General features: G+C 44.7%; 1 protein-coding gene across 4 annotated transcripts; it reads right to left on the bottom strand.

Moving 5' to 3' along the window:
• Positions 1-2070: 2070 nt before the first annotated feature.
• LOC147892706 (uncharacterized) lies at positions 2071-22677 on the bottom strand. Of its 4 annotated transcripts, none has more exons than XM_087386913.1 (6): positions 22410-22677; positions 18903-21320; positions 18532-18694; positions 18257-18420; positions 17771-18068; positions 2071-3080 (listed from the first exon to the last, which is right to left on the bottom strand). In XM_087386913.1, exons 2-6 carry the CDS (start codon positions 21098-21100, stop codon positions 2973-2975), a joined length of 2931 nt encoding a protein of 976 aa, XP_087243039.1. In that variant the 5' UTR covers positions 21101-21320; positions 22410-22677; the 3' UTR covers positions 2071-2972. The 4 variants fall into 4 exon arrangements, with proteins under 4 accessions (XP_087243039.1, XP_087243042.1, XP_087243041.1 ...); XM_087386916.1 differs by having other exon boundaries at positions 17810-18068; positions 22410-22675; XM_087386915.1 differs by lacking the exon at positions 22410-22677 and adding an exon at positions 22304-22388.
• Between the last annotated feature and the right edge of the window lie 1764 nt (positions 22678-24441).

Genomic DNA, 24441 nt, shown 5'->3' with positions numbered 1-24441 from the left:
AACGTTCCACTCTTTCTATGTTTTTCTTGTGTTGCCACACCGTGTTTTTTTTTTCAAGGCCCTCCTTTGGAAAAGCTTCAAACATTTGGCAAGCAACAACTCATATATTTTTTGGAAAAATGATCATGAAGTTTAACACTATTTTCCAAATACATATGTCTAGTACAGTGCAAATCTATTAAAGTGTATATCTTTTTGAAAAGTGTTGTCATATGTAACACTATTTTCCAATATACTCATGCCTAGTATAGTGCAATTTTGGGTTTAAAATGGCATTAAAATTTGATTTTAATAAAAAACTTGGCAATCTTTTTTCATTTCAAGGTGCAAAGACATGAAAATTTTACCCAAAATTTCTTTGGGGTTCCAAAATTTTGCCCAAGAAAAAGCATTATTGCTGCCATGGTTCCCACCATTTTGTTTGCCATACAAAGAGTTGTATCTATAAGCACAAGATGTACACACTTTCATTTCATATGTAATTTCATGAATTTATTCATAAGAATCACTAACATAATCATTGAAATTATAAAATATTTAATATGTGAAACTATAAGCACATGATGAATGCACATGCTACGTTCAAATACGCCAAAGAGAGCTTACAAAGAGGGAGGTGGACATACCAAAGTGATATTTACGAAGAGGGAAGGTGGACATACCAACATGACGAACACCACAATCATTGATTGTTCATATCAATTCACTAGTTCACACTTACTATATGATATAAACACTCAAAAACAAAATCGATCAGATATCAAATAGTAAGTACCATGCAAAAGTGCATGGCCTAAATATGTATTTCATATGGTTGTTTGAAATTCAAATGATGACTCAATTAAAAAATTGATTCAATGTCAAATCTGAACAAAAAAATTTACTGTTTTAATGACACTTTTGATCAATATAAACTGATTTATGTTAACACAATTTTTAATATGTTAAAATGGAATGTTGATAATCTGACCGTTGTACATAGTTAATTGGCAAGTTTGTGTATTTGATGATTTTAACATGACAAGACATTTCTTGTGTCTTATCTCTTGTGAGCTAGTTTGTGAGAGCCCATGTATCCATTACAAGAGTTAGCAACATCATGGTATACATAGCACATCCTAGGCAAAGGTCTGTCCGGGTCATGAGCCATCAATGATGGATCAGAAATGCTCTACACATCCATGCCACATCCCCCCCATTTTGTCTAGCAGCTGTATTTTCTCCAATCCTGGTGTACCTAAAGGCAAACCACTTGGGTAAATATCTTCAGTGGATCAGCTAATGAATACACACCTCTAGTAGTACAATCTAGCATGTACATTGTGACCACCAAACCAAGGAAAGAACTGCAATTGATGCACTATGGTTTTCATGAGCAGCCTAAATTATTCAGAGTTTATTCTTTCACAGTCCAGATAGTAAGATGACCACACTTCAAAATCAGCCTATACAAGTTCTAAAATCAGAGCTCCCATTAACCCCTTGCATGACCAAATAGCTTTGCTATGGAGGAGATGCACTGTAGTCGAGCTCCTACCTGTCCCCACTGTGAACGCAGAAGGTACTAATTGTCATTATACTTATTGATGTGTTAAAAGCATCCTGGCTACCACAAAAGAGCCACCACCAAGCAAGGCAATACTAATTGTCATTATACTTATTGATGTGTCAAAGCATCCTGGCTACCACAAAAGAGCCACCACCAAGCAAGGCAATCATGGAAATGCATGCAGAAAATAATTGCCACATATTTAGTACCTGCATACTGAGACATATGCACACAAGCAATGGCATATACTTTTCTACGACTGTTTCAATGCTATCACAAAAATCATAATCAGAGTCCTACTAGAGGTTCTACCATGGTATCCTCATCAATCAGATAACAAAATTTCCTTGCATATTTATTTGCATTCTACACGTTCGCAAAGATTCAAGGATAACAGACTTGTCTTCCCAAGTACACCATCACAAAGTATTTGATAGAAATTTGAATGAATTCTAATACATTCTAAGAGCCCAATAATAGAATGATCATTACACATTTACGTAATAGATGATTCGCATACAAAGATCTCCCAGTATTTGCATTTCTTACATGATCCCATAATTGGAACTCAACTACAAAGAGCCCATCATGATTTTGGGGAAAATAAGAAGATGAGTACCTTTGTCAATAGTATTGAACTTTTTAAAAATAATACAGTACATCAGTAGAGCAACTGTGCTCTCTTGTTGACTGCTCAAGTTTGAGCATCCAATAACGTTGTACCACAGCCAGGGAATATTTTCCAGCTATTCATGGTTTTCCCTCTCTGGTCACTTGGTACCAATGCCGTTTCATCAGAATAAAAAACATTGAATTCCTTGAAACCAACATGCCACATGTCCATCCCTAGAAGATACTAAAGATCTCCTAAATAGAGTTCCAGTTCAACACGTGGGTCTCTTTGACCGGTCGTAAATGGCAGCCTACATGTATTTGCAGCACAGCACACCGTAATTTTTTATTAGCAGTGTAGGTGCTTCAATGAAACAATCTGTCTTAGGAAGAAACATAGGATGGTCACTGGAAAGTAACCCAGCTTTCAACCGTGAGCCATCTCACTTGATGTACAAAACTTCAACAGGTTTCTAGCATCATTTTCCTGCCCAAATTATAGTCTGGCCAACCTTGACCATCCCTGTTCTCGCTTTTTACATGGATTTGAAGAATACACAATACAGCTATATGGAAAAATGGGACACCACAATCAGTGCACCAAACTTCACTCTATTTTGAACAAAGTACAAAATTTTGACATAGCTTGAGATTTCCCGTAGCCAGCCAATGTCATTCTCTGAATCGCCACAACTTTCAAAGATGCCTGGCCCTAATAAGTACATTGTTAGAAAAGAAGCGCACTCAATTCTGCCATGTACGCCAAGAACCTATACCTTTTTATTCCTTTATTGCCTCCTTGAGGACCTGCTCATTTCTTTAAATTAGTGCGGGAAAGAATTCTCTTTCCATAAGGGCTACTACGAACCGCCGCTAGATGTGGACGTATTGCTTCAACAAACTCAGCATGAAGGGACCCCTGGAACAGTGGAAACAATCAAACTGTCAAAACTTTCCTCATCCAAGATATGCTGAAAAAGGTTCTGTAAGCTCTCAAAATAATGCCATGAATGTATGCCCATAAATGGTGCCGCCACTAGACCACTGACCAAAAAGTGCTCACACATTTAAGGTATAAATAAACATGCATATAATCTCTCTAACAAGAAGAAGTCAGCTATTAGAGACAGCCTGGGCAATGATATAAACCACATATTTGCCTCAACCCCTTGGCCTAGTTTCAATCAAACGTTATAGATTGAATCTCTTCAATTTAGATATTCAGATTGTAAGCTTTCTCATTAAATACACCACCAACTAAAGACCAGAAGTGTGTGTGCCAGGAGCAAGACGCGATTTGTGCCAGACCCACTGATCTCATATATTCCTGATCATGGGCCTCACCCTACACACACGAGCTCGCACTTGCAATCGGATTAAAATCTCTCTCTCTCTCTCTCTCTCTCTCTCTCTCTCTCTTGATGCCGGGTTTCGGTTTTGAGTCTCAGACCTCAGCTCACACTTGAGCTTGTATTTGAGTTTTGAGTTTCTTTGTTTGAGCTTTTGACATAGCATAGCATAGCACTCAACAAAAGGGCCTTAGCCTACCCTTTACTTTTGCTTTTGATTCAGCCCCATGAGGCTTGTATGAGCTTTTTTTTTTTGGTGTACTTTGTCCCATAGACCCACGAGGTCTCCCAAGGACCAAGGACGTTACTCTCTCTCTCTCTCTCTCTCTCTCTCTCTCTTGTTTCCCACATGGAGGGGGCTCTTGTGTAGTTGACTACATCATGGGATCTCTTGCCTTCACATCGCGCATTACTGACTTCTCTGTTTCACCATTCCCCCCTAGGGCAGACCACACTTACCTCTTCTTCAACATCTCTACCCCCCATCTCCTAGCACCACACACACCGCCGATCACATACACCACTTATCATGACTTACACTTTGATCACGACTTATCATCCGCTTACTCTGCACGGCTATACACACTATTCACATACATTGATCACATACCCCTACTAGAGGACCGTGCCACCTTGATTAGCCGCTCACTCCATGAAGCTGCTCTATATGCCTTTCCGTACACCACACGTTCCACTAGACCTCCACCTCCTGGTCCTGTGACCTGCAATAGTTGGTCCTTTTGCCAACAGCCCCAACTCAAGGTCAAATATAGCCTTCCAAGTGAACTAACACGATATGCTAGTATCGTTGTCGAGTATGCCAAAAGAAACTGGCATTTGTCCGCCGAAATGAGAAGGAACTAATGAACACTCTATTCAACAGCAACTCCAAAGATTTTTCGCGCAAGTTCTTTTGAGCGAAAGTCACCCTTACCCCTCACTGACACTCAAGTCTAGCACACTTGTGCACATAGATTGTATTACGTTCCCAACCAGCCAGCCCCGGACTTGTCACACTCACCTCGCCCTACCACTTGCACTGTATTCACCAAAGGCAATGTCAAGGATGCAACATTGAAGATCCACAACGATAGAGCGAAAGATCATGGGGGGCTATGCATTGAGTTTATCGCATATGGGATTGCTGTCCTAGCCCCGATCCATGGTTGTTAAGACACTCGTGTCTTATGATAAGACACTTAAGACACTTAAGACACGTGTCTTATCTTAAGACACGTGTCTTATCTTAAGACACTTTTAGACACTCTAGTGTTTTTTTTTTTTTTTTGGTGGGTGAGGAGTGACAACACACATTGAGTTTGACTTAGCCATGCTATCATTGATGGTGACTTTGGATCTAGCAGTGGGAGTGACCTCATAGATTCAGATTAGGATGAATCTTTAGAGATTTGAGTCTTGAGAGTCGAAAGCCTTCTTTCAATTATATGTATCGAGATGCAGTTTTCATTCATGTCACATGTGACACGATTCAATTGTCAGTTTAAACCTTTTAGTACTCAAAACTTGCGAGCTCTTCAGTCGTGAGTCTTAACTTTAACTTTTAAGTCTTGAGTGACGAGTCTTGACTCTTAACTACATTGTACAAGTGCATTGTTTCTTCTTGCATTATTTAAGTGTAGCTTATTGTACTTCTAGAATCTAGTAGCTAGCTATGCTAGCAAGTTGTACATTTGTATACTTATACATATATTAATTAAATATTCATTATTATAACCACAATGGCGTGTCTTACGTGTCTTATCTTTAAGACACTTTAGACACTCGTGTCTGAAGCGTGTCTAACGTGTCGTGTCTTAACGTGTCTTACAACCATGCCCCGATCTTAGCAAAGCTTTTCAATGACATAGTTTGCCTTGGCTTCCCACACACGTGGAACCTTAACACTATCACACCCATTCACAAGGCAGGAGATCCCATGAGCCTGGAAAACTACAAGACCATTATGATTGGGCATGCCATGTCCAAGATCTATGCATCAATACTCGACACGGAGGTCAGCAGGTTTGTAGAGATGCAGGTGACTTAGGATCTAGGGCCAGGCAAGATTTCGGCGCGACCACAGGACCATAGGGGTGTCATAGAGGAATCTAGGTCACGGAAGCAAAGAGTATACTATTGCTTTGTGGATTTCCACAAAGCCTTTGACACGGTCCCATGAGCCTGCGTCATCAGGCACTTGTAGACGTTGGGGTATGACCTGGAGATCATATGGGCTGTTGTGGCACTCTATGAGAGAGTCTCAAGCCGAGTTCGGGCAGGTGCTAGATGGACGGAGGAGATTATGAGCATCATTGGGGTCAAACAAGGTTGCCCACTATCACCAACCTTGTTTGGCCTCTACATAGATGAGCTCGAGACCTTCATGGGATCACTAGGGGGGCTGGTTGCTCTCTTGCAGGTACTCTGGTTCAGATTCTCTTATGGGCAAATGACGTAATTCTGATGTCCTCCTCTATTGAGGGCCTCCGGCGACACTTGGATGCACTACATGTTTTTTGCGAGTAACTTGGCAAGACCAAGGTTATGATCTTCAACACATCTCGAGCAGTCATGCATAGAGAGCACTTCACATTCGATGGATCACCAATCAGGATTGTCTTCTCATATACCTACCAAGGTGTCGTCTTCTTTGACCAATTTTCACGATGAGGCTAGCCATGCAAGCCCGTTTAAGCAAGGGGGTATGCCTCTCTTACTTGCCTAGAGAGACAGTGCTTCCATTCACACTTCAGGACCCCCGAACCAATGCTCTTCTCTTTGACTCCTTGGTTCGACCAGCAGGCATATACGGCAACCCTTGTTGGGGGCCGGATCTCTAAGACACCGAATGGACTCGAGTAGAGTGACTACAGATCCTCTTGCTCTCACAAATGATCCGAGGCAAGCCATCCGTGCCACATCATATCATTTAGGCTGAGTTTGGCGCGTCTCCACTGCAGTTAGATGCGGCATTCCAGACCATTACCTATCTACACCGCGTCAGATAGTATAGGTCCAATATAGCTAAGCGGCACATGTTGCCATGGCTGGCTCTGTCTTCATCCATGGACCTCGCAACCAGTGGGGATGAGAGGTGTTGGTATGTCCAAACACGTAGGTGGTTCGAGAGATCGGGGCTTCACATACTGAAACCGACCTTCAATAAATTAAAGGACAGTAAAACTAACAAGTAACCAGACAACATTGTTACATTAACAATTCAGCAAAAGTATAGCTAGCAGATTGGGAGCTAGAGTGCCCTTGCACCAAGACAAAGACACAAATTAGCCCCAAACCTTGGCGCCCCTTTCGGTATTTCTTTGATTAAGTGAGAAGCCCTGAAATCCGGGCTACATAAAGGATACATTCCTTCTTCCAACTGGGGCATTCCATATCCAAGTCGGCACCCACATACCCTACATAGCCTTTATTGTTCACTACTCTCACCACTCCTGGCAGTAGGACTCCATCCCTAATCAAAGAAGCTTGCACACAACCCGGAACTATCACTAGTAACCACACTTGGTCACACAGTTCCCCATAGCTGTCACCAGTGCCCAATTAGCCATCCATCTGCTCAATGCAGAGAAGGAAAGCATACAAGATCTTTCTCCACTGTCCAGCTCTGCCATGACCAATGGTCTCTCACCCTATTGACAGCATACATCTTGAGACATCAACTTGATTTCCATAAGAGAACCGGCATCACAACACAGCAAAGTTGCAAACACTATGGCAGTCAACGGTTGAGGCGCCTTAATTATGGTCAAGTCTCTCCAACCGAAGTTGGCACAACTCAGTTAATTGTAGTTAATCCTCTTGGCGCATACCAAGTCTCGTTGACCGAAGTCAACACTCTCTTACCGTAGTCAGCTTTGTGGTTCTCTGATTAACCATAGTTAACTCTCTTAATAATAAACCAAGTCTCCCTGACCGAAATCAGGCTTACTTAACCATAGTCAATTCTTTGACCATTAAAGGAAATCTTTGACCATAATTAACACAAATGGAAAAACTCTTTAATTATGATCAAATAAATGGTCAACTCAATACTTTGACTTTAGGATATTTGCATTGGTGACACAGTCAGACCTTTACCATCCCTATCGAGGTTCCAGGGATACTTTCCACCTCACACATGGATTCTCGTGTACCAACGATGTGCCATCTGCCTAGCAACCACTACCTGCAAGTGATCTATCTCTTAGAGAAACCAAAAAGTATGTTTCTACACGAAACAAGATACTTGCCAAAAGCTTTGGCATCATTAACCCGTGCATCAGCCCTGCTGGGGCTCTGCGTTCACAAGGATAACAAAAGGCATCCGGGTCAATGCACCCTTTTGTGAAATTCATCACCTTACCAATCATGGTAGAAGGTAACCGATTCCCAAAGCATAATCCCCTTCCGAGCTGACCCAGCATCCATTCAAGGGCATTAAAAACCTGCACGCATCCCACAGCTGCTATTGGCAGCCACACTTGGCAACACCACTCTCACCACTGCTGTCAACCTAGCGCCCTCTCTTGACTGCCCATTTTGGGATGGCTAGAGAAGGGAGAAAAACACAAGCTCCTCCACGTACCTACCCACGAACTCAGGTTCACTAGACTAACCAGCATGTGTGGAGAGAGAGAGAGAGAGAGAGAGGCTCAACGGGGACTCAAGTATCTTGCTCACATTCCAGCCCAACATGTGCCTCAGCAGCCCGCACTCAGGCCCCCGTACCAGACCCCTTTTCCTTGGCTCAATGCTTGGCCCAGCCCTTGGCCTACGCTTGGCCCATGGTTGGCCCAAGCTTGGGCGCTCCAATTCCGTATCTCAGGCCTGCGGGCCCGTACATACTCCAACGGGCTTTCTTTTGGTCGACTAGCCCACCACTCAGGCCTACATGTCAACCCTTACCTGCTTCAGCCTGACCGGAGATCTCTCCAACTAGCACACAGCTCCCACAAAGGCAAAACGCCTCTCAGTCCTCAGTCTCAAAGCGCTCTTTACAGCTTTCTTTACAATTTTGCACACCTCATTTCTCAGCTCTATATTTCAGTCATCTCTGAGCTCTCTTTAGAATCTATTACTCCTAGTTTTCACTCTCACTCACGCAGTAACCCTGCATCCCAGTGGACCCCACGAGCTCAAGTGACGCCTGCGTTGTCCGTCAGCCCATGATCACATAAACCTGACCAGAGATCTCTCCCACTAGCACACAGCTCCCGTGAAGGGAAAACGCCTCTCTGTCCTCAGTCCCGAAGCGCTCTTTACAGCTTTCTTTACAGTTTTGCACACCTCATTTCTGAGCTCTATATTTCAGTCATCTCTCAGCTCTCTTTAGAATCTATTACTCCTAGTTTTCACTCCCTCACTCACGCAGTAACCCTGCATCCCGATGGACAGCACAAGCCTCTTCCTTGCCTTGTAGAAGTGCCCTCCATTGTCAGTGTGGACAGCATCAAGGTCTTGGTTTTGTTCGGTGTTGCCTCTCCGGACTTTGGGTCTGCAATACATGTGCACCATGTACTCTTCAGAGGCGTGTTTCCGAGCTCTCTCGAAGAGTGTTATTTGTATTATTCAGTTCTCCATGTATAGAGCAAAATCTCCCCTAATTGGGGGAGGGGGCCCTCACTGGGTACAGGGACCCAATCGGTTGTCGACTATATTCTCTCTCTACCCTCATCTCCTTTCTCTCCTACGGTGCATAACGCTAAATCCTCGCTAAAGGTTTGAAGGTCTTGCTGTAATTACAGAGTCACATTATCGTTGCATGTTACATTGGTATCAGAGCTTCAATCTGTATCCAGCTTGACTACCGTGAGTGTATGGTTGTGTTGAGATCCAAAAAGGGGACACAATCAAACGCCATGGCAGGGTCGGGAAAAAATGTCGCTTTTAAAGACTATGAAGAGGAGAAAGACTACCAAAAAGATACACTTCCACCAAGTGCTCAAGAAATTATGGCCAATCTTCTGGAGCAAAATCGGGCCCTCTTACAGCAACTCGAAGAACATTCATCCCCGCTAGAAGAAAGTAGAAGACAGCTAGACCAGACAAAACAACGCCTAGAGGAAAAAGAAACTAAAAAGCCGCTGGAAGAAAGAGGAACCACAGATTTTGAAAAACTGCTCTTAGTGATGCGCGAGGAACGCAAGAATGAGAAGGCACTGCGACGTGCAGAGCTTGCCCAAAAAGAGAGGCAACGAAAGCTAGACCGAGAGGCGATGCTGCTCCAACACAAACACATGTTCGCCACTATGCGCGCAAGTTTGAGCACGGCAGTAGTCACCGCCATAGCTTCGTCATCAACAAAGTAACACCACTCACTCGGTCCACTCCAAATTTTCTTAAGTATGATGGTAAGTGTGACCATTCAGCTATTCTTCAGTTCATTCATCAGTTCGTAGCTCATTTTCTGTTAGAGCGGATTCAAGATGAGCAAGACAAAGTCCACCTAGCAGCCACTCATCTTACTGGTGAGGTGGTTACCTGGTGGCAACATTGGGCTAATAAACATACGAACCCAACAACTTTTAAAACAAATTTTGTTTGGGCAACGTTTGTTACCAATCTCTACGCCCGTTTTCTATCGCCATAGTATATGCTTAACCTGGAGGATGAGTTTTCTCGTCCCTCCCAAAATGGTTGCCTATGTTGACTTACAATAACAAGGTCATCCCTTTGGCACAGCAGTTGGGCGTGTCTGAGAGCGATAAGATGAAGCAATTCATTTGAGGATTGGACACTAACATCCGTTTTACCATCCAGAACTTCAACCCGTAGAACTTCAACCCGCCTCATTACAATGCACTGACCCTCGCACAGAATCAAAAAATGATGCTGAACGGGGGAAAGCCCAAGCAGGTCCAGAAGGATTCCAAAGCCCCGCAGCAGTCAGACAACATAGCAAGTAAAGATCAGAAGGACAACCAATACCAAAAGAAAGATGGCCAAGCTTCTGGTCAAAAGGAGTCCAAGCCAAAGATGACTCTAGATGAGAAGGCTAAAGCGGGCATTACGGGAGGCTATCTACAGCTTGACGAACAAAAGTGGTACCACCAAGAACATCATTGCTTTCATTGCCACCACATCGTTGGACACGACAAGAAGGATTGTCCTAAGTGGCTTGCCGAAAAGACTACGAAAGCGCCTACTTCTTCCGTCACCAATGTACTAGCTCTTCCAACCCCCTACCAACCTTGCTACAAATGCCATCTTCCCTGCTTTGCACGCCGTTCCCACGATGATCTTTCAAGGAAAGAAGGAGAGTGACCTCTCAAACCAAAAGAAGGTGCTCATTCAAGCGTATGGCACAGCTAATGGGCATCAATTAATTGTCGTATTCGATATGGGGAGTTCAGAAGATGACATCTCCCCTCAGCTTGCCAAGACAGTGGGGTGCACTTTGGTGCCTCACGAGCTTGCAGTGGACGGGTTTACACCCGGCTTGCACACACACATTACGCATAAGGCCATCCATTTTACTTTTTCAGTTCAGAAGACCATTTTTTAGCAAGATTTCATTCTAACACCTTTGATGGGATGCAACATGATCCTTGGGATTCAATGGTTTCGTGAGCATGTACTGACGCCTGATTGGCAGCAAGACACCTTCACTATTGTGGAAGGTTTACTTGAGCCCGTTGTGATACGCGGTGATCGAAGCATACCAAGGATTCCATTAATATCTCATATCTAAGTAGGTCGTGCAATCCACAAGGGTGCCATGTGTGCACTTGCTATGTCTAGTGCCAAATCAATGCAGTTCAAGCCACTCCTTCGATGGAGCAAGACATGGTGGATCTACTCCAAGAGTTCCAAGACATCATGCTTCGGGATGATCTACCACCACCCCAGCTACCTCCAAACAGACCAGAAGACCATCGCATCGATTTGATTCTGAATTCCACACCTCCAAGTGAGTTTCCTTACCGACTTTCTAAGTCTATGGAGGGGGAATTAGAGCAGCAGTTGTCTCAGTTACTGCGCGTAGGGTTTATCGAACCATCATCTTCGCCATTTGTTGCGCCAATTCTTTTCTAGCAAAGAAGGATACATCGCACGATTATGTCTATACTACAAAGCGCTCAACAAGCTTACAGTAAGTAACAAGTTCCATGTACCCCGCATCGAGTATATCTTGGAAAGACTCAATGGTGCAGCAAAGTTTTTCTCAAAAATCGACCTCAAGAGTGGCTACCACCAAGTCCGGATTTTTGAAGCTAACATCCCAAAGACAGCTTCCAATACAGAGTGAGCTCATTACGAGTTCGTCATCATGCCATTTGGTCTAAAGAATGTACCACCAACGTTCAACAAGATGATGTCTCAAGTATTTGCAGATTATATTGGGAAGTGACTGTTCATATTTCTCAATAATATCCTTATCTTTCTGCTATAACAGAGCAGCATATTAAGGATGTGCGATGTGCCCTACACTTGTTGCACGATAATCTGCTATACCTTAACACAAAGAAAAGTGAGTTGGGGTTGATAGAGATCCGGTCTCTAGGAAAAGTGAGTTGGGGTTAATAGAGATCCGGTATCTAGGATACATCATTAGTACTCAAGGGATTTGCTTAGATCCAGAAAAGATTCAAGCTATCAACAATTGGGCTGTCTCCACAACGGCTCAAGAGATCCGGTCCTTTGTGAGATTGTGTTAAGCCTACAGCTCGCACATGGATAGATCTCAACATACGCAACCCCTCATACAAATGTATTAAGGGGATAAAGACACGCAGACAGAAGATTCAAGTTACGGGCAAAGCTTGTAGGCCTTCCATGTCTTGCAAAGGTTGGCCACAACAAAACTAGTCATGATGATTGCCTCTTGGGATGATCCATTTTTTGTAATCACAAAGATTAGCAATGTCGCCATCGGGGCAGTTTTACAACAAGAGGATAGACCCATGGCATATTACAGCAGAAAGCTCAACGATGCCGAAAAGAACTATTCAATTTATGATAGAGAGCTACTCGGGTGTCATCCAAGCATTAAAACATTGGAAGCCTTTCCTCTACAGATGGACTTTCATGGTCAAGACAGATCACCAAGCCCTTAAGTGGCTTCAACAAAAGCAGCTTTAAATAGTTCAATCAATCATTATGGCATACATGTTAGAAATGACCCAGCAGAGGGTACGCACAGCAAAAGACTGATAGTAATGCCCAAGAGCTCACACAGTGTGATGTGGCATGTGGAATCACAACTTCTTAACTTATGTGCATACATGTGCAAGCCAGTAAATAGACAATGCTCAGAGACAAATATAGAAGCAACACTTTATATTTCCGTCCATCCACAAACTAGGACAAGATACAATACCAAAAGGTCCTTCTACTACAAGCCTGGCACTTCTAGATCTCCGAGCCCGTGTGCTCCACCTCGAGCATATGTAGACTCTTTGTCTAGATCCCTTCCACCTTGATGTCCAGAAGCCAGCCTAGGTGGGCAGCACCTTGAGCTCAGCCTGCAGCCCTATGTCAGCCTCCTTCTCCTCCAGTGTGTAGGTCCAAGGGTGGGCCTGTGGCTACTGCTGTCTGCTCCCCAACTGCTGCTTCAAGTGATGTTGAATGAGGGCATGTAAGCCCTCCTTTTACAAGGCCCCCTGGAATGGACCGACCAGCCAGCCTCATCCTGGCCGACCAGACTCGCTGACCAGTCTGCTTGCTGGCCGACCTGGTTGGCTGGTCCAACCAGCCCTATATAAGGGCCTTTGGCAGCCCCTTTTGGGCTGCTGCCTTTGCCCATTGCAGGCCTGTTTGCAGGCCTTATGCCTGCCCATAGACCCCCGCCATGCAGCCATACTGCAGCCATCCAGTTGCGCCACCTATCCGCCACTATTCGGGGCCTGTTCCAGCCCGTACAGGCAGCGCTTGAGGCGCCTTTGACAGGCTGATGTGCTGTCCTTTCCCTCTGACGTGCTGCCCATATGGCAGCCCCCTCCCTTGTCTTTTATGCCTAGGTTCACCCCACCCATGCTCTCCTCATATGGGGGCTTACAGATGGGGATGTGACCATTCCAAGAATACATACAGTTTATTTGCCGCTCCTGGCATGGCCCAGACTGGATTTAGATGCTGTTATGTCACAAGCTATGGAATTTCTTTGGAAAACCGAGTGATAAGAAAGCTCGGACTTCTGAAATTTTATATGGTATGCTCTCCTAAACTACATGGAAGATAAATCATCGTTTAATAGCTAGAAACATGACCATGCTCTTTAATTTAGCTGAGCAAAAGCAGCAATGTTGGCTGCCAGTGTACTATAGTAAATACAAGCCCATTATTTGGGAATTCATCAAAAAATAAAATCCCTGGCAGCCCGTTTTTGAGCTCTCTTATTGCAAATAAAATCCCTGGCAGCCCATTTTCGAGCTCTCTTGTTGCAGATTTGCAGCAAATCTTGCAATAGTTGTGATATATTGGGGCAATAGCATGCTTTGGAAAGAGTACATTGGAGTCAGTATGTTTTGCAATTGGGCAACCCAGAAAAGCATATTTCCTTGCCTGCAAAGGAGTAAAATATGTGTAGGATGTGATTCAGCCTGATGGTACTCTTATGTCTTTAAAGCCCTACACTAGCCGGAGGTATGCTTAGGGATTGCATTCACATGACAATGCGGGACCAGCAAAATTGTCTGGATGATTGGAAGATTGCTAGACAAGAGCATGATTACTTTGCATTTTCAATAAGGGAACTTACAGCAGCCAAGGCATATCGAATATTGATGCCCCCTCCTTGGATACTGATGAACAAATTGATGTAATATATCATACCAAGGTCTATGGTTGTGAGTGTGTGAACACGTGTGTGTGTGTGTGTAGGTGTGCCTGAGTTAGGTGTGACTGATGATGTGTCAGTTAGTAGGTGTGAATGAGTGAATCTAGGAGAGTGGTGTGTGATTGAGAGATTCACATAGATGATTGTGGATCTAGATGCTCACTATTGAGCTCACATATAATGTAATCTATGGATGTACCCAGTCTCTATATAATGACACTCTCTCAATGAATAAACAAGTTTCATTGTTCATCTTGTTGCCTCTATCTTGTCACCATGCTACTCCAACATGTGGTATCAGAGCCATACTTCCCTCCTTGAGCCACGTCATCATCTTCCCCTTCACCCTCCACCTTCTTCTTCCATTCTTCCCTCTTCTACCCATTTTTGCTTAAGCTCATTCTCCCTCTCTGCTGCACCATTTCACGAGCCCTTTCAGCTGGAGATTCCCCTTGATAGGGCGCACTTTGTGTTCAGAGGAATTGGGGAAATTTGACCTACGCTGCCCGTGTCACCACTCTAACAGTCCGACGAACTTTCTGCGTATTTAGTATTCGAAGAGAAATAGACAAAAAACCAATCGACTTTTGAGCTTCTAGCCATGGCGGCCTGGCGCGACATTTAGCCTTTGCTCCCTGGTGGACAATCTCTGGTAATAGAGCTTCCCTTCCATGCTTAAAGCCCTCTGAAAACCAACTCCAGCAATGCGAATTTGATCCTCCAATTCTTGACTGTTCAATTTGGGGGTTTTCTATATTAGTTCCTCATGTTACATGCAATGCTGATGGTTATGTGCTCAAAACTTTGGTTACTTTGCTACTTTCACTTTGCATTGATGGCTATTTGTCATATAAGTGGATGGATGAAGTATTTTATGGTCAAAATTTTGATTATAACTATGAAAACCATGGTCTTTGAGTCATATGTTTGGATGAAGGGCTACATTGACAACAAGGATGTAGCATACATGATGTTTGGAGATGACTTAGTGGTCTATGCAATATATCTTATGATGTATGCAACTTCTTTGCATCTATATGGGGATGACATGATGATTGTGCTCTCGAAGAATGACTTCTCAAGTTCCACTTGCTTGAGTCTATTTGTCAAACCTTGTAAGGCATTAAACACTGCCCTTGTGGTAAGACCTTGCCTAGAATTGGATACTTTGCTTCACATTGACAAAAAGATTATGCTTTGGTATACCAAGAAGATACACAAAGAAGGAAAGCTTTGCTTCATCGACACCAAGTACAATGCAATGGACAAGCAAGTTTATGAGTCTGATACAATGGTGGCTTGGAAATGACGCTCGAAAAAGATTGCCATCAAGGGGGGGAATTTCCCCACATCTTCAAAATAGAGTAGATTTTTTGTGTGTGTGGTCAATAAGGTTCTCTGCCTTCGGATGTCCCCTTCAAATGATTGTTAGTCTTATGTGAGTTTTACCTTGTTAGACCTATGGGGACTTCCCGCATAGTCATTGTCCAATCTCCCAATTGTAAACCAAAAGACCAAAGTCAGAGTGAGATCAGGTTGGGATGAGGATGCTCAAATGAGTCTACTGCTGATGCAACTAGAGTGAGTCAAGGTTGTGGATCATGTGTGTTGCCACTAGAGGTGGGCAAGCCATGAGGTTCCCATGGACTACTATTAGGGTTGAGGTTATCAATTTGTGGGGGGATATGATAGATAAATTGTTGTAATGGATCATATCAAGGTCTATGGTTGTGTGAATGAGTGAATCTAGGAGAGTGGTATGTAATTGAGAGATTCATGGAGATGATTGTGGATCTAGATGCTCACTATTGAGCTCACATATGATGTAATCTATGGATGTACCCAGTGTCTATATAATGACACTCTCTCAATGAATAAACAAGCTTCATTGTTCATCTTGTTGCCTCTATCTTGTCACCATGCTACTCCAACAGATACAACAATATGCCAATCAGCTTTGGGGTCGCCCTAAGACATTAAGATGGTGGACTATGTGCCAATGGCAAATCTGGCAAACCAATCTCCATTTGAAGCAAAAAGGCTTTGTGTGGCGATGTCTACTGGGAGTTCTTCTTGTGGGAACGACATTGGTCAAAAGATGCATTGCTTCATCACAGTGTGTGCTTTGCTCATGCCATCAAGAGACAATCCCACACCTCTTATGGCATTGCTTGGCTACTCAGCAGCTCTTTATAGAATTATCGGCATGCCTGCAGATACAGTTTCCTTCGCATCTTTTTTTCTTTGCAGTTTTGACTCTTTGGGAAGTTCTCCTTACCTTTGATTGCATATGCATCTTTCTTTCTTGGATTAGATTCACTGCATACTGGAGCATTTGGCATGATAGGAACCATAAAACCTTTAAGCATGCATCTTCAACACATATGCATTCTTCTGGTCACTCTTTGCATGCCTCTCGAATGATGCCCATCATATATGCTACCTTTTCCGGCATATATTAGAGGTGCTTTCCCAATGTTTCTAGCTTTCATCCACTCTGGGTGAAAGCGGTTGTACATTGCATTAACGGAAAACAGTGGTTTAGTGCATCACCACCCCCTCATGAGGATCATCCCTGGGCTAGAGTTCATGCAAACCCCTAGCCACAGGTCTCCAAGTTAAGACTACGCATCCTTATTCATGAAACAAATAGGAGACCAGGTTACATTTAGCACTCATAACGGACAATTGGACACTAGGAAAATCCCAAAACTTGACATGAGCTACCCTACACAAAATAGATCAGCTGGCAAAGAACCGTCTGCGACCTCAAGAACTTGAGATGGGACCCATGTAGCACACCCATCGCTATGGTCCACCAATTTCACGCTAAGTTGGCCAGACTTGACGGGAGCCCTCCCATTCTTCACGTCACAAGTCACCCAGATACATCCAACAGTAGTAACGTTCTCTTTGGTGTCTTCACCTTCAGCATTGTAGTTTTAGCCCTTTGGGACTTTCACAATAGTACAATTACTCTCTTTGAAGAGTGGCCACTTGGATTCAGCATAGCTTTGTAGATGCTGGTGGAAAGAAGTGCTTTTTATCAAAATTCGGATAATTGCATCGATATGTAGCTGGATGCCTCAGCTTTCTTAGCTACTATGATGGCCTCTCTTACATGACCACACAAAAGTCATGTCACCTTCCCCAATCACATCTTATGAATATTTGCTTCTCGCCATGCAAAGCAATGATGCCCGAACATAATCCATGACCACAGGAAGGCTGCATTCCACATGCTTACAAGTATCGATGAGAAAATATGGCAGCTCGTAAATCTCTGTGAGTGTGTGTGTGCATGTGGGTGTGGTTGTGGGTTTTTTTTTTTGGGGGCGGGGGGGGGGGTCCACACGCGTGTGCGTGTGCGTGTATTGAGAGAGAGAGAGAGAGAGAGAGAGAGAGAGAGTTTAGAATAACACCAAACAGAACATAAACTCGGAATGCACTTGAGAGAGAGAGAGAGAGAGTTTAGAATAACACCAAACAGAACATAAACTCGGCATGCACTTGAAAATTGACCTTGGAAACAGTCAGGGCAGACTGAACCACATAGTTTGCATAGGGATCCTGTAAAAGGTGACCAAGCCGCGGGCTACTCATCAGCTCTCGAATGATCAGTGCCTTGCTATCTTCGCCAGCAAGCTTCAAGCATTTCTCTACAACATTGCTGCTAAATTTCTGTACAGCGAGATGGGCATAACTTCCTTTCAGGCAACTCACAACTTCCATCATGGCCTCAGGTATTCCAAGGTCCAATACATACTGCACAACGTAATTCCTGTAGAGTGTAGAGAGGAAACACAACAAGAACAACCAGGTTGAGCTGTTTTGGGAAAAGTTGAATCTTCCAATAAGCTTCTCTTCCATCATTCAGGGCGAGGAGTGTAATTTCAAAACATAGGATGATAGCACAAGTAAAGAAAAAGTTAGTGTCACATGCCAAATTTTCTATTTAAAGCCCATTACCCAAAAGGATTCTGTGAAAGGACCAAGGCATTTGCAGCAATTTCTGCAACCAAACGTTCTCGCTGATGACCAGAAGCATAGTCAACACACCGCTGAAGGACACAGCATCCATGCCTGTGTGTCGCAATTTCCACACAGTGTGATGCAGCCGCATCAAAGATAAACTGCACAACGGGTACCACAGTTTCAAACTGGCACACCATAACAAAAGCCAATCCACTTAATGCAAAGGACAATGCCTTAACTTCAAATCAGACAGCAGAGCACTTACATACCTGGCTATCCTCATTACTGAGGCGTTGCAAGCAGCGTTGCACCACATGATTGCCATTTAGGTCCTTTATTAATGTTACAACACCTTGCCTGAGAGAAGATTTGACCATTGCTACCTGCTCTGATGACTCCAAGGTCTCTATCAATTTCTGGACTGCACGAGTCCTGTGTAGGCAAGCACAGTCACAATACACATAAAGTCTTCCTAAATTTAAACGGGCTTTTTGGAGCCTCTGCACTTAACAAAATCTTATCTTAGTTTTGCAAGATTTGAGGCAAAAATGCGACCAAATAAACAATGAGACCACAAAGCTCTTTCACATTGATTGCATATTTCACTGACTTTAAACAAAAGCAAATCATGAGTCACTACCCATGCATATTTAAGGCAATTGTCACGAGTTGACCCTTTCCTGTCACCCTGCGCAAAATTTCCATCCGTTGATTCTCATCGCACACCTCCAAGAGCTTCTGGACAAGGTAATTCCCAAATGGATCTGTCATTAACTCCGTGATGTGATCAATGATTTGTATGAAAATTTTCTGTATATCCTCAGGGGCCCCCTCTTCAAACTTCCGTTGTAAGAACCGGCACCCGTGTTGATCTTTTGCAATGCTATAGATACGTCCCTCCACCTCCTCCAAGGTCGTATATCTGGGCTGCTGCTGCTGCTGTGGAAGATGCTGCTCAGCCTTAAGTGAAGGTAAGGTTTCCAAATCCAGGCCTTTCTCAGCTCCAACTTTAGAACTGACTTTGCTATCACCATTTGTACCCCCCAGTCGATCTAATGCTCGCACATGACTACCATTGGAAAACATGTGACCATTGGAATGCCCATTAATCTTCTTCCTTACCCCAGATCCAACTCCTGATTCTCCAGGCACCACATGACCATTGGAAATACTTTTATGAGCTGGAGCCTTTCCTGAGAAAGATGGAGCTTGGAAGGATGCATCCACTGCACCATTCAATGAAACATGGTTAGAGCTCCCACTGTGCGCCTGGAAATGCATGAAAGGGCATGTTTCGCCTCTACTACAAAAACCCTGTGCAAAGTACCGACAAACATTTCCAACAGGAGATGTTTGCGAATTATCTGGTGGGACAACTATGGGAGCAGCCCATACACTTTGAGATCGCTGATCTTTCCATCCTCCATCAAGTATCATTCTTCCAGCCATGGTTGCCTTAGGCAAAGGCTGCTGGTGAAGAAAGCTGACCGCAACGGAAGAACCGGGGGACGGCTGCTGGCACAGTTGGGTTTCAGGACGCACCCTTGTATACGTAGATGCTAAGGCACCTGGCTGGCCTTGAAGACTGGCATAGAATCGAGCTTGCTGATCCTGCAACTGCTGTTGCCGCAGAAAGAACTCTTGTTGCATTCGGCTCCTATACCGCATTCTTTCTTCCATTTGCTGGTGTGCCCGTACAGCAGCAGCCTCTTGCATATGTTGAGCCTGGACAAAGGATCCAATCTCCATGTTTGATGAATACTGTGCCTGGTGGCTCATATATGGAGGAAAAACATCGTTTCCATTTGCATTAGGATAAACACAACCACTGTGTGATGCAGCAGCAGCAGCCATAGCAGCACCATCTTCTGTGTAAGTAACAAAATTACTCTGCTGTTGTTGCAGATGATGATTCGGAATGTATTCTGTGTTGTACGATTCCCATGAGGTCTGCCCATTGCAAACAAGATCAATGCCAGGAGATCTCTGCACAGGCCACTTCTGTGTTGCATGCCCTACTGGCTGCATTGGAAGCTGATTAAATCCAGCATGAAGTCCATTACTTAAAGACTCCCTTGTTGGAGATGCATTCTGAGAGAATGGATCCAGAGATGGTATAGACCCGGGCAAACGAGACTCCAATGATGCCTCAAATGCAGAACCAAATCCAGATGCATTCAAATGAGAATAGAGACCCGAAGAAACAACAGAATCAGACTCACTGGTCAAACCAGTGGTGGTGACATGTTCTAGGAAAGCATTGGTTGCACCTTTGTCTACATGTGTTTGGGTGCCAGCTTCCAAAACTGAGCTATCCTCAAAATTCAAGTTTGCCAATGCCGTAGACAGAGACTGTTCATCATTTAGCATTTGTTCTGATGATGCCTTCGTGAGGTCCAGGCCTGAATTTGAAGGCTGTTGCACCTGAACTTGAGAAGAATGGTGTGAATCAATCTGAGTCTCTTGCTTATGCTGCAGTTCCAGCTGCCCAAGTCGATAACTTGTGCAAGCACTATCGAGCGCAGATCCACTGTAAAAAGAAGGCAGTTGGTTGTGGGCTAATATGGGGGAGATAATGGGTGGATCATTGTACGCACGCTGATCACTTGACTGAGGAGATGTTGCCGCTCCTGAGCGAGGCCTGTACATATCCTGGTACATTTTATCAGCTCCAGTGTCTGTCACTGCCTGCATGACTTCATCCTTCACATTCAAGAAAGAGCCATCATCCAGCTGCACACTTAAAGCTCTTTGCAGCTCCTCTGGATGCGGTGGGGCAGAAGTGGCTCGAGGGATTTCCCCGAGCAGTTTCTCAAATTCTTCATCGTCTTGCTCCATGGAAAGAACAGCATCAGATAGAGAGGAAAATGCTGCCGTTATTGCTCAATGATAGGAGCATCTCGACGACAATAACTCCATCTGAATTTTAATGACAGTATTTGCATTGTCTACAGATCCGTCAAAAGCCAGATAGCAATTCGGAGGAGCGGAAAAGAGCTCTGTGCGCACCAGAAAGAGGACTCGCCAAGAGCTTCCTGAAAGGAAAGAACTTTTGTACCTTCGATTCAAGAGAAAGGAACTAATTAGTGCAGCGACAGAAAGAGATGATGAAATCGAAAGAAAATAAAGAACACCGGCAGGAGAAAGAGGACTAGAAACAAATACGCGGGAGACGGCAAAATGGGTCGGGGAGAAGGGGGAGGGAGGAGCTGTGGGTGACCTGGGGCGATGGATAGGAAGTGCAGAAAGGGAATTCTCGATCAAGGAAAGGAGTGCGAGCAATGTATAGGAGGAGGAAGAGAAGGGGGGAAGGGGAAGGGGAGCAAAGAGGCAATGTGGGCAGGGGTGATGGGTTTGGAGGTGGGAAATCCGGGCCTAGAGTGAGTCAATCTTTGAATATCTGCAGCTGATGTCAAAACCTTCACTTAAAAAGATCAGGGAAAAAGGAGGGGAAGAGAAGGGGGAGCGAAGGAGGGGGGAAAGGAGGGATCTTGAAGGGAGGGAGGGAGGGAGGGAGGGGATGGGCAGAGAAGGGCGGAGAAGAAGAAGGTAAGAAAGGAATGAGGGCGGCGGAGGAGCTTGCTAGGTAAATGCATCATCAACACTGAGAAGACTTACACAAAAACCCACAAAACAAAACGAAGACCAATGAGAGTCTACAACCGACCAATCTTGCTTCCTCTCTCTCTTTCCCCAAACCACTTCCCATCTCACGCTCCTTTCATTCCCCTGCTTCACCATCTCTCCCCTCTCCATCCATCCTCCCCACCTCGCCTCCCCCCCCCATCTCGCACCCACATCCATCCCGCTCCGCCACCCACCCTCTCGCACCCTGATGGATTTGGTTCAAGAAGCTGTGGCGATGGATAGTGGCGATGGATTTGGATCACCACGCAGAGACGCGTTGCAATGGATTTCACTCGCCTCTGCTTCACCATCGCTCACCTCGCCCTCCCCTCCCCCTTCCTCCTCCCCTGCTCATTAAGTAACCTCCCCCCTGTTTCTCCTAAATTTCATACCGCACCGCAAATTGTATCTCACCTCGCGCTCCCCATGTGCCCGACTCCAACACTTCGTTTCTCCCAAATTTGATACCCCAACGCTGCCTGCCGAACGAAAAACTTTGCCTCTGCGTGACTCGACTCACCTGCGCGCCCCCCAATGTGCCCGAATCCAGCACGTCGCTGTTGGCTTCGCCGATGGCGCGTCTCAGCCAACCCTGCTGGGTTTGCGCAGTGCATGCAGCTGGAATTTGCGCAACCACTCTGGGGTGCGCGGAGGAACTACCGTGCGATGATGGAGGAGGGCTGAAAGCCGCTCTTGCAAGTAAGAATCATGTCGCTGGGACCCGGGTTTCTCTGTCAACCGGATCTAAAATGCATGCTTCCCAGATATATGAAAACTTGCAAAAATTGTAGATTGTGGGGGTTCCCAATGGCCGTGAGCGCCGTTTGCAGGCATCGCCCATTGGCCCTCCTCCCTCTTGCACATTACAAGCGGCGGCGCCTTCGACCCACCATTCCTATTTAGTATCATCCCTACCTCTTGGCCTTATTTGCCTCTCGTTCCAAGTTTCTCCCTTTCCAAATCCGGCGCACCTTGGACATTGTCTGCTTGGAGACTCCACGAGAACCTCATCAAGTTGATGCCCTCCCTCTCGGTTCACACCACGCGGATGCCATCATGATGGTTGTTCGTGACCCAATGAGAGGTGTACAGGTCGAATGAGATGTTCACCCCATCCAACGGCACTCTTCAATCCTCGGTTGAGCTGGAGAGAGAGAGAGAGAGAGAGAGAGAGAGAGAGAGAGAGAGAGCTTGGCCTAGCACCTCCGCCCATCTCCACTAAACTCTTTGACTGGTCAATCACGTTGCAGAGGATGAAGACGAATGTGCCTGAAAATTTTGAGCCGGTGACATTGGGCAAGCAGTTGGTGTGAATTGCACGACGCCTAGAGCAACTTCTTTATCTGGTTTGCAGGCGAACATCATTGGGATGGGGCTAGGTTGGGTGTCATTGGTGCAAACCCTAGTCTCTCCCAATAGCCCTACGAGGGGCTCCTCGTGTGGTTGGTGGCACTGGAGACTTAGCTTTTGCCTCCCAATCGGGCAGCAATCGTCTACGCTCCTCATGTGTCCTAAGATCCATGGTGGCAATATGGGGTAGGCCCAAGATGAGCTTGATCTTATTGTAATCCATGGAGATCCCATTCTTGGACACGATGTGCCCTAGAATCACTCCATGCTTCACCCAAAATTGGCATCACCGACTCTACCAATTCTTGCCAACAGGGAGTGACATTTTCCCAAGGGGTTGATTTGCTGAGGGAGAGAGGCTTCGTGGAGCTTGAAGCCTTCCAATGTTGGGCTAGAATCGTGAAAGCTAGCAATGCTTGGTTAGGGTACAATGCTAGCTTTGAATGCTAGCAATGCTTAGCTGGAGTTGCAATGCTAGCTTTGAATGCTCAATCAGCCTTGGGCCTACATGGGGCATCAACCACAAGGTGCTAGTGGGGCTAGGTTAGTGACACTAGCAAACATAGGGAAGCCCCTTAAATAAGCATGGTTCTCACTAAAATTGTGGGGAGCCCTTTAAATAGACATGGTTTCAACCAAAATTGCATTGCACTTGTTTAGCATTTTGTACACGTCCTCGTTCTGTTTTCAACAACTACTTATGTGCTCTAAAATCTCTTCTTTGTGCAATACCCAAGATCATGACATTATGATTGAGAAACTTACTCCCATGTCTTCTAATGTTGACACGAGGCCTATCCAACAGCTCATGTGCACGACCTAGAGGGTTCTATGTTGGTAAAGCCCCACTAGCATCGATGCCTCAGAGCATACCCTTGCAATCAAAATTGAACAAAACTCAAAAGGAATGCTCAACAAAAACTTTGGAACCTGTGTTTTACAGCCATGGCAAAAATATGGTCCTTGTTTTCAACCAAGGCATACAATGATGGTTGTCACATCATAATGAGTATGAATGCTCTCTAAGTGGCTTCTATGAAAAAAATCAAGGTATACAATGATGGTTGTCATATAGCAACGAATGGGAATGCTCTCTAAGTGGCTCCTATGAAAAATGTATTGCAAGCACACATGAATATCACAATCTCACAACCTCTACCTTATCTCCACCATACACAAAAATGCCATAAAGCTCCCAAAAT

This window comes from Dipteris shenzhenensis, chromosome 16 (assembly GCF_047967505.1).
Source record: "Dipteris shenzhenensis isolate YYH24624 ecotype China chromosome 16, Dip_SZ_1.0, whole genome shotgun sequence".
In the NCBI taxonomy this organism is placed as follows: Eukaryota; Viridiplantae; Streptophyta; class Polypodiopsida; order Gleicheniales; family Dipteridaceae; genus Dipteris; species Dipteris shenzhenensis.
This window is presented reverse-complemented; position numbering and strand designations above follow the sequence as displayed.

What these genes read in the sequence shown, in the direction of transcription:
- LOC147892706 (XM_087386913.1), bottom strand. Translation starts at nt 21,100, where the DNA reads ATGGAGCAAGACGATGAAGAATTTGAGAAACTGCTCGGGGAAATCCCT. An exon ending in CTTTCACAGAATCCTTTTGG is followed by an intron (nt 18,069 to 18,256) that starts GTAATGGGCTTT and finishes TACACTCTACAG; the next exon opens with GAATTACGTTGTGCAGTATG. An exon ending in CCGAGTTTATGTTCTGTTTG is followed by an intron (nt 3,081 to 17,770) that starts GTGTTATTCTAA and finishes CCACTGTTCCAG; the next exon opens with GGGTCCCTTCATGCTGAGTT.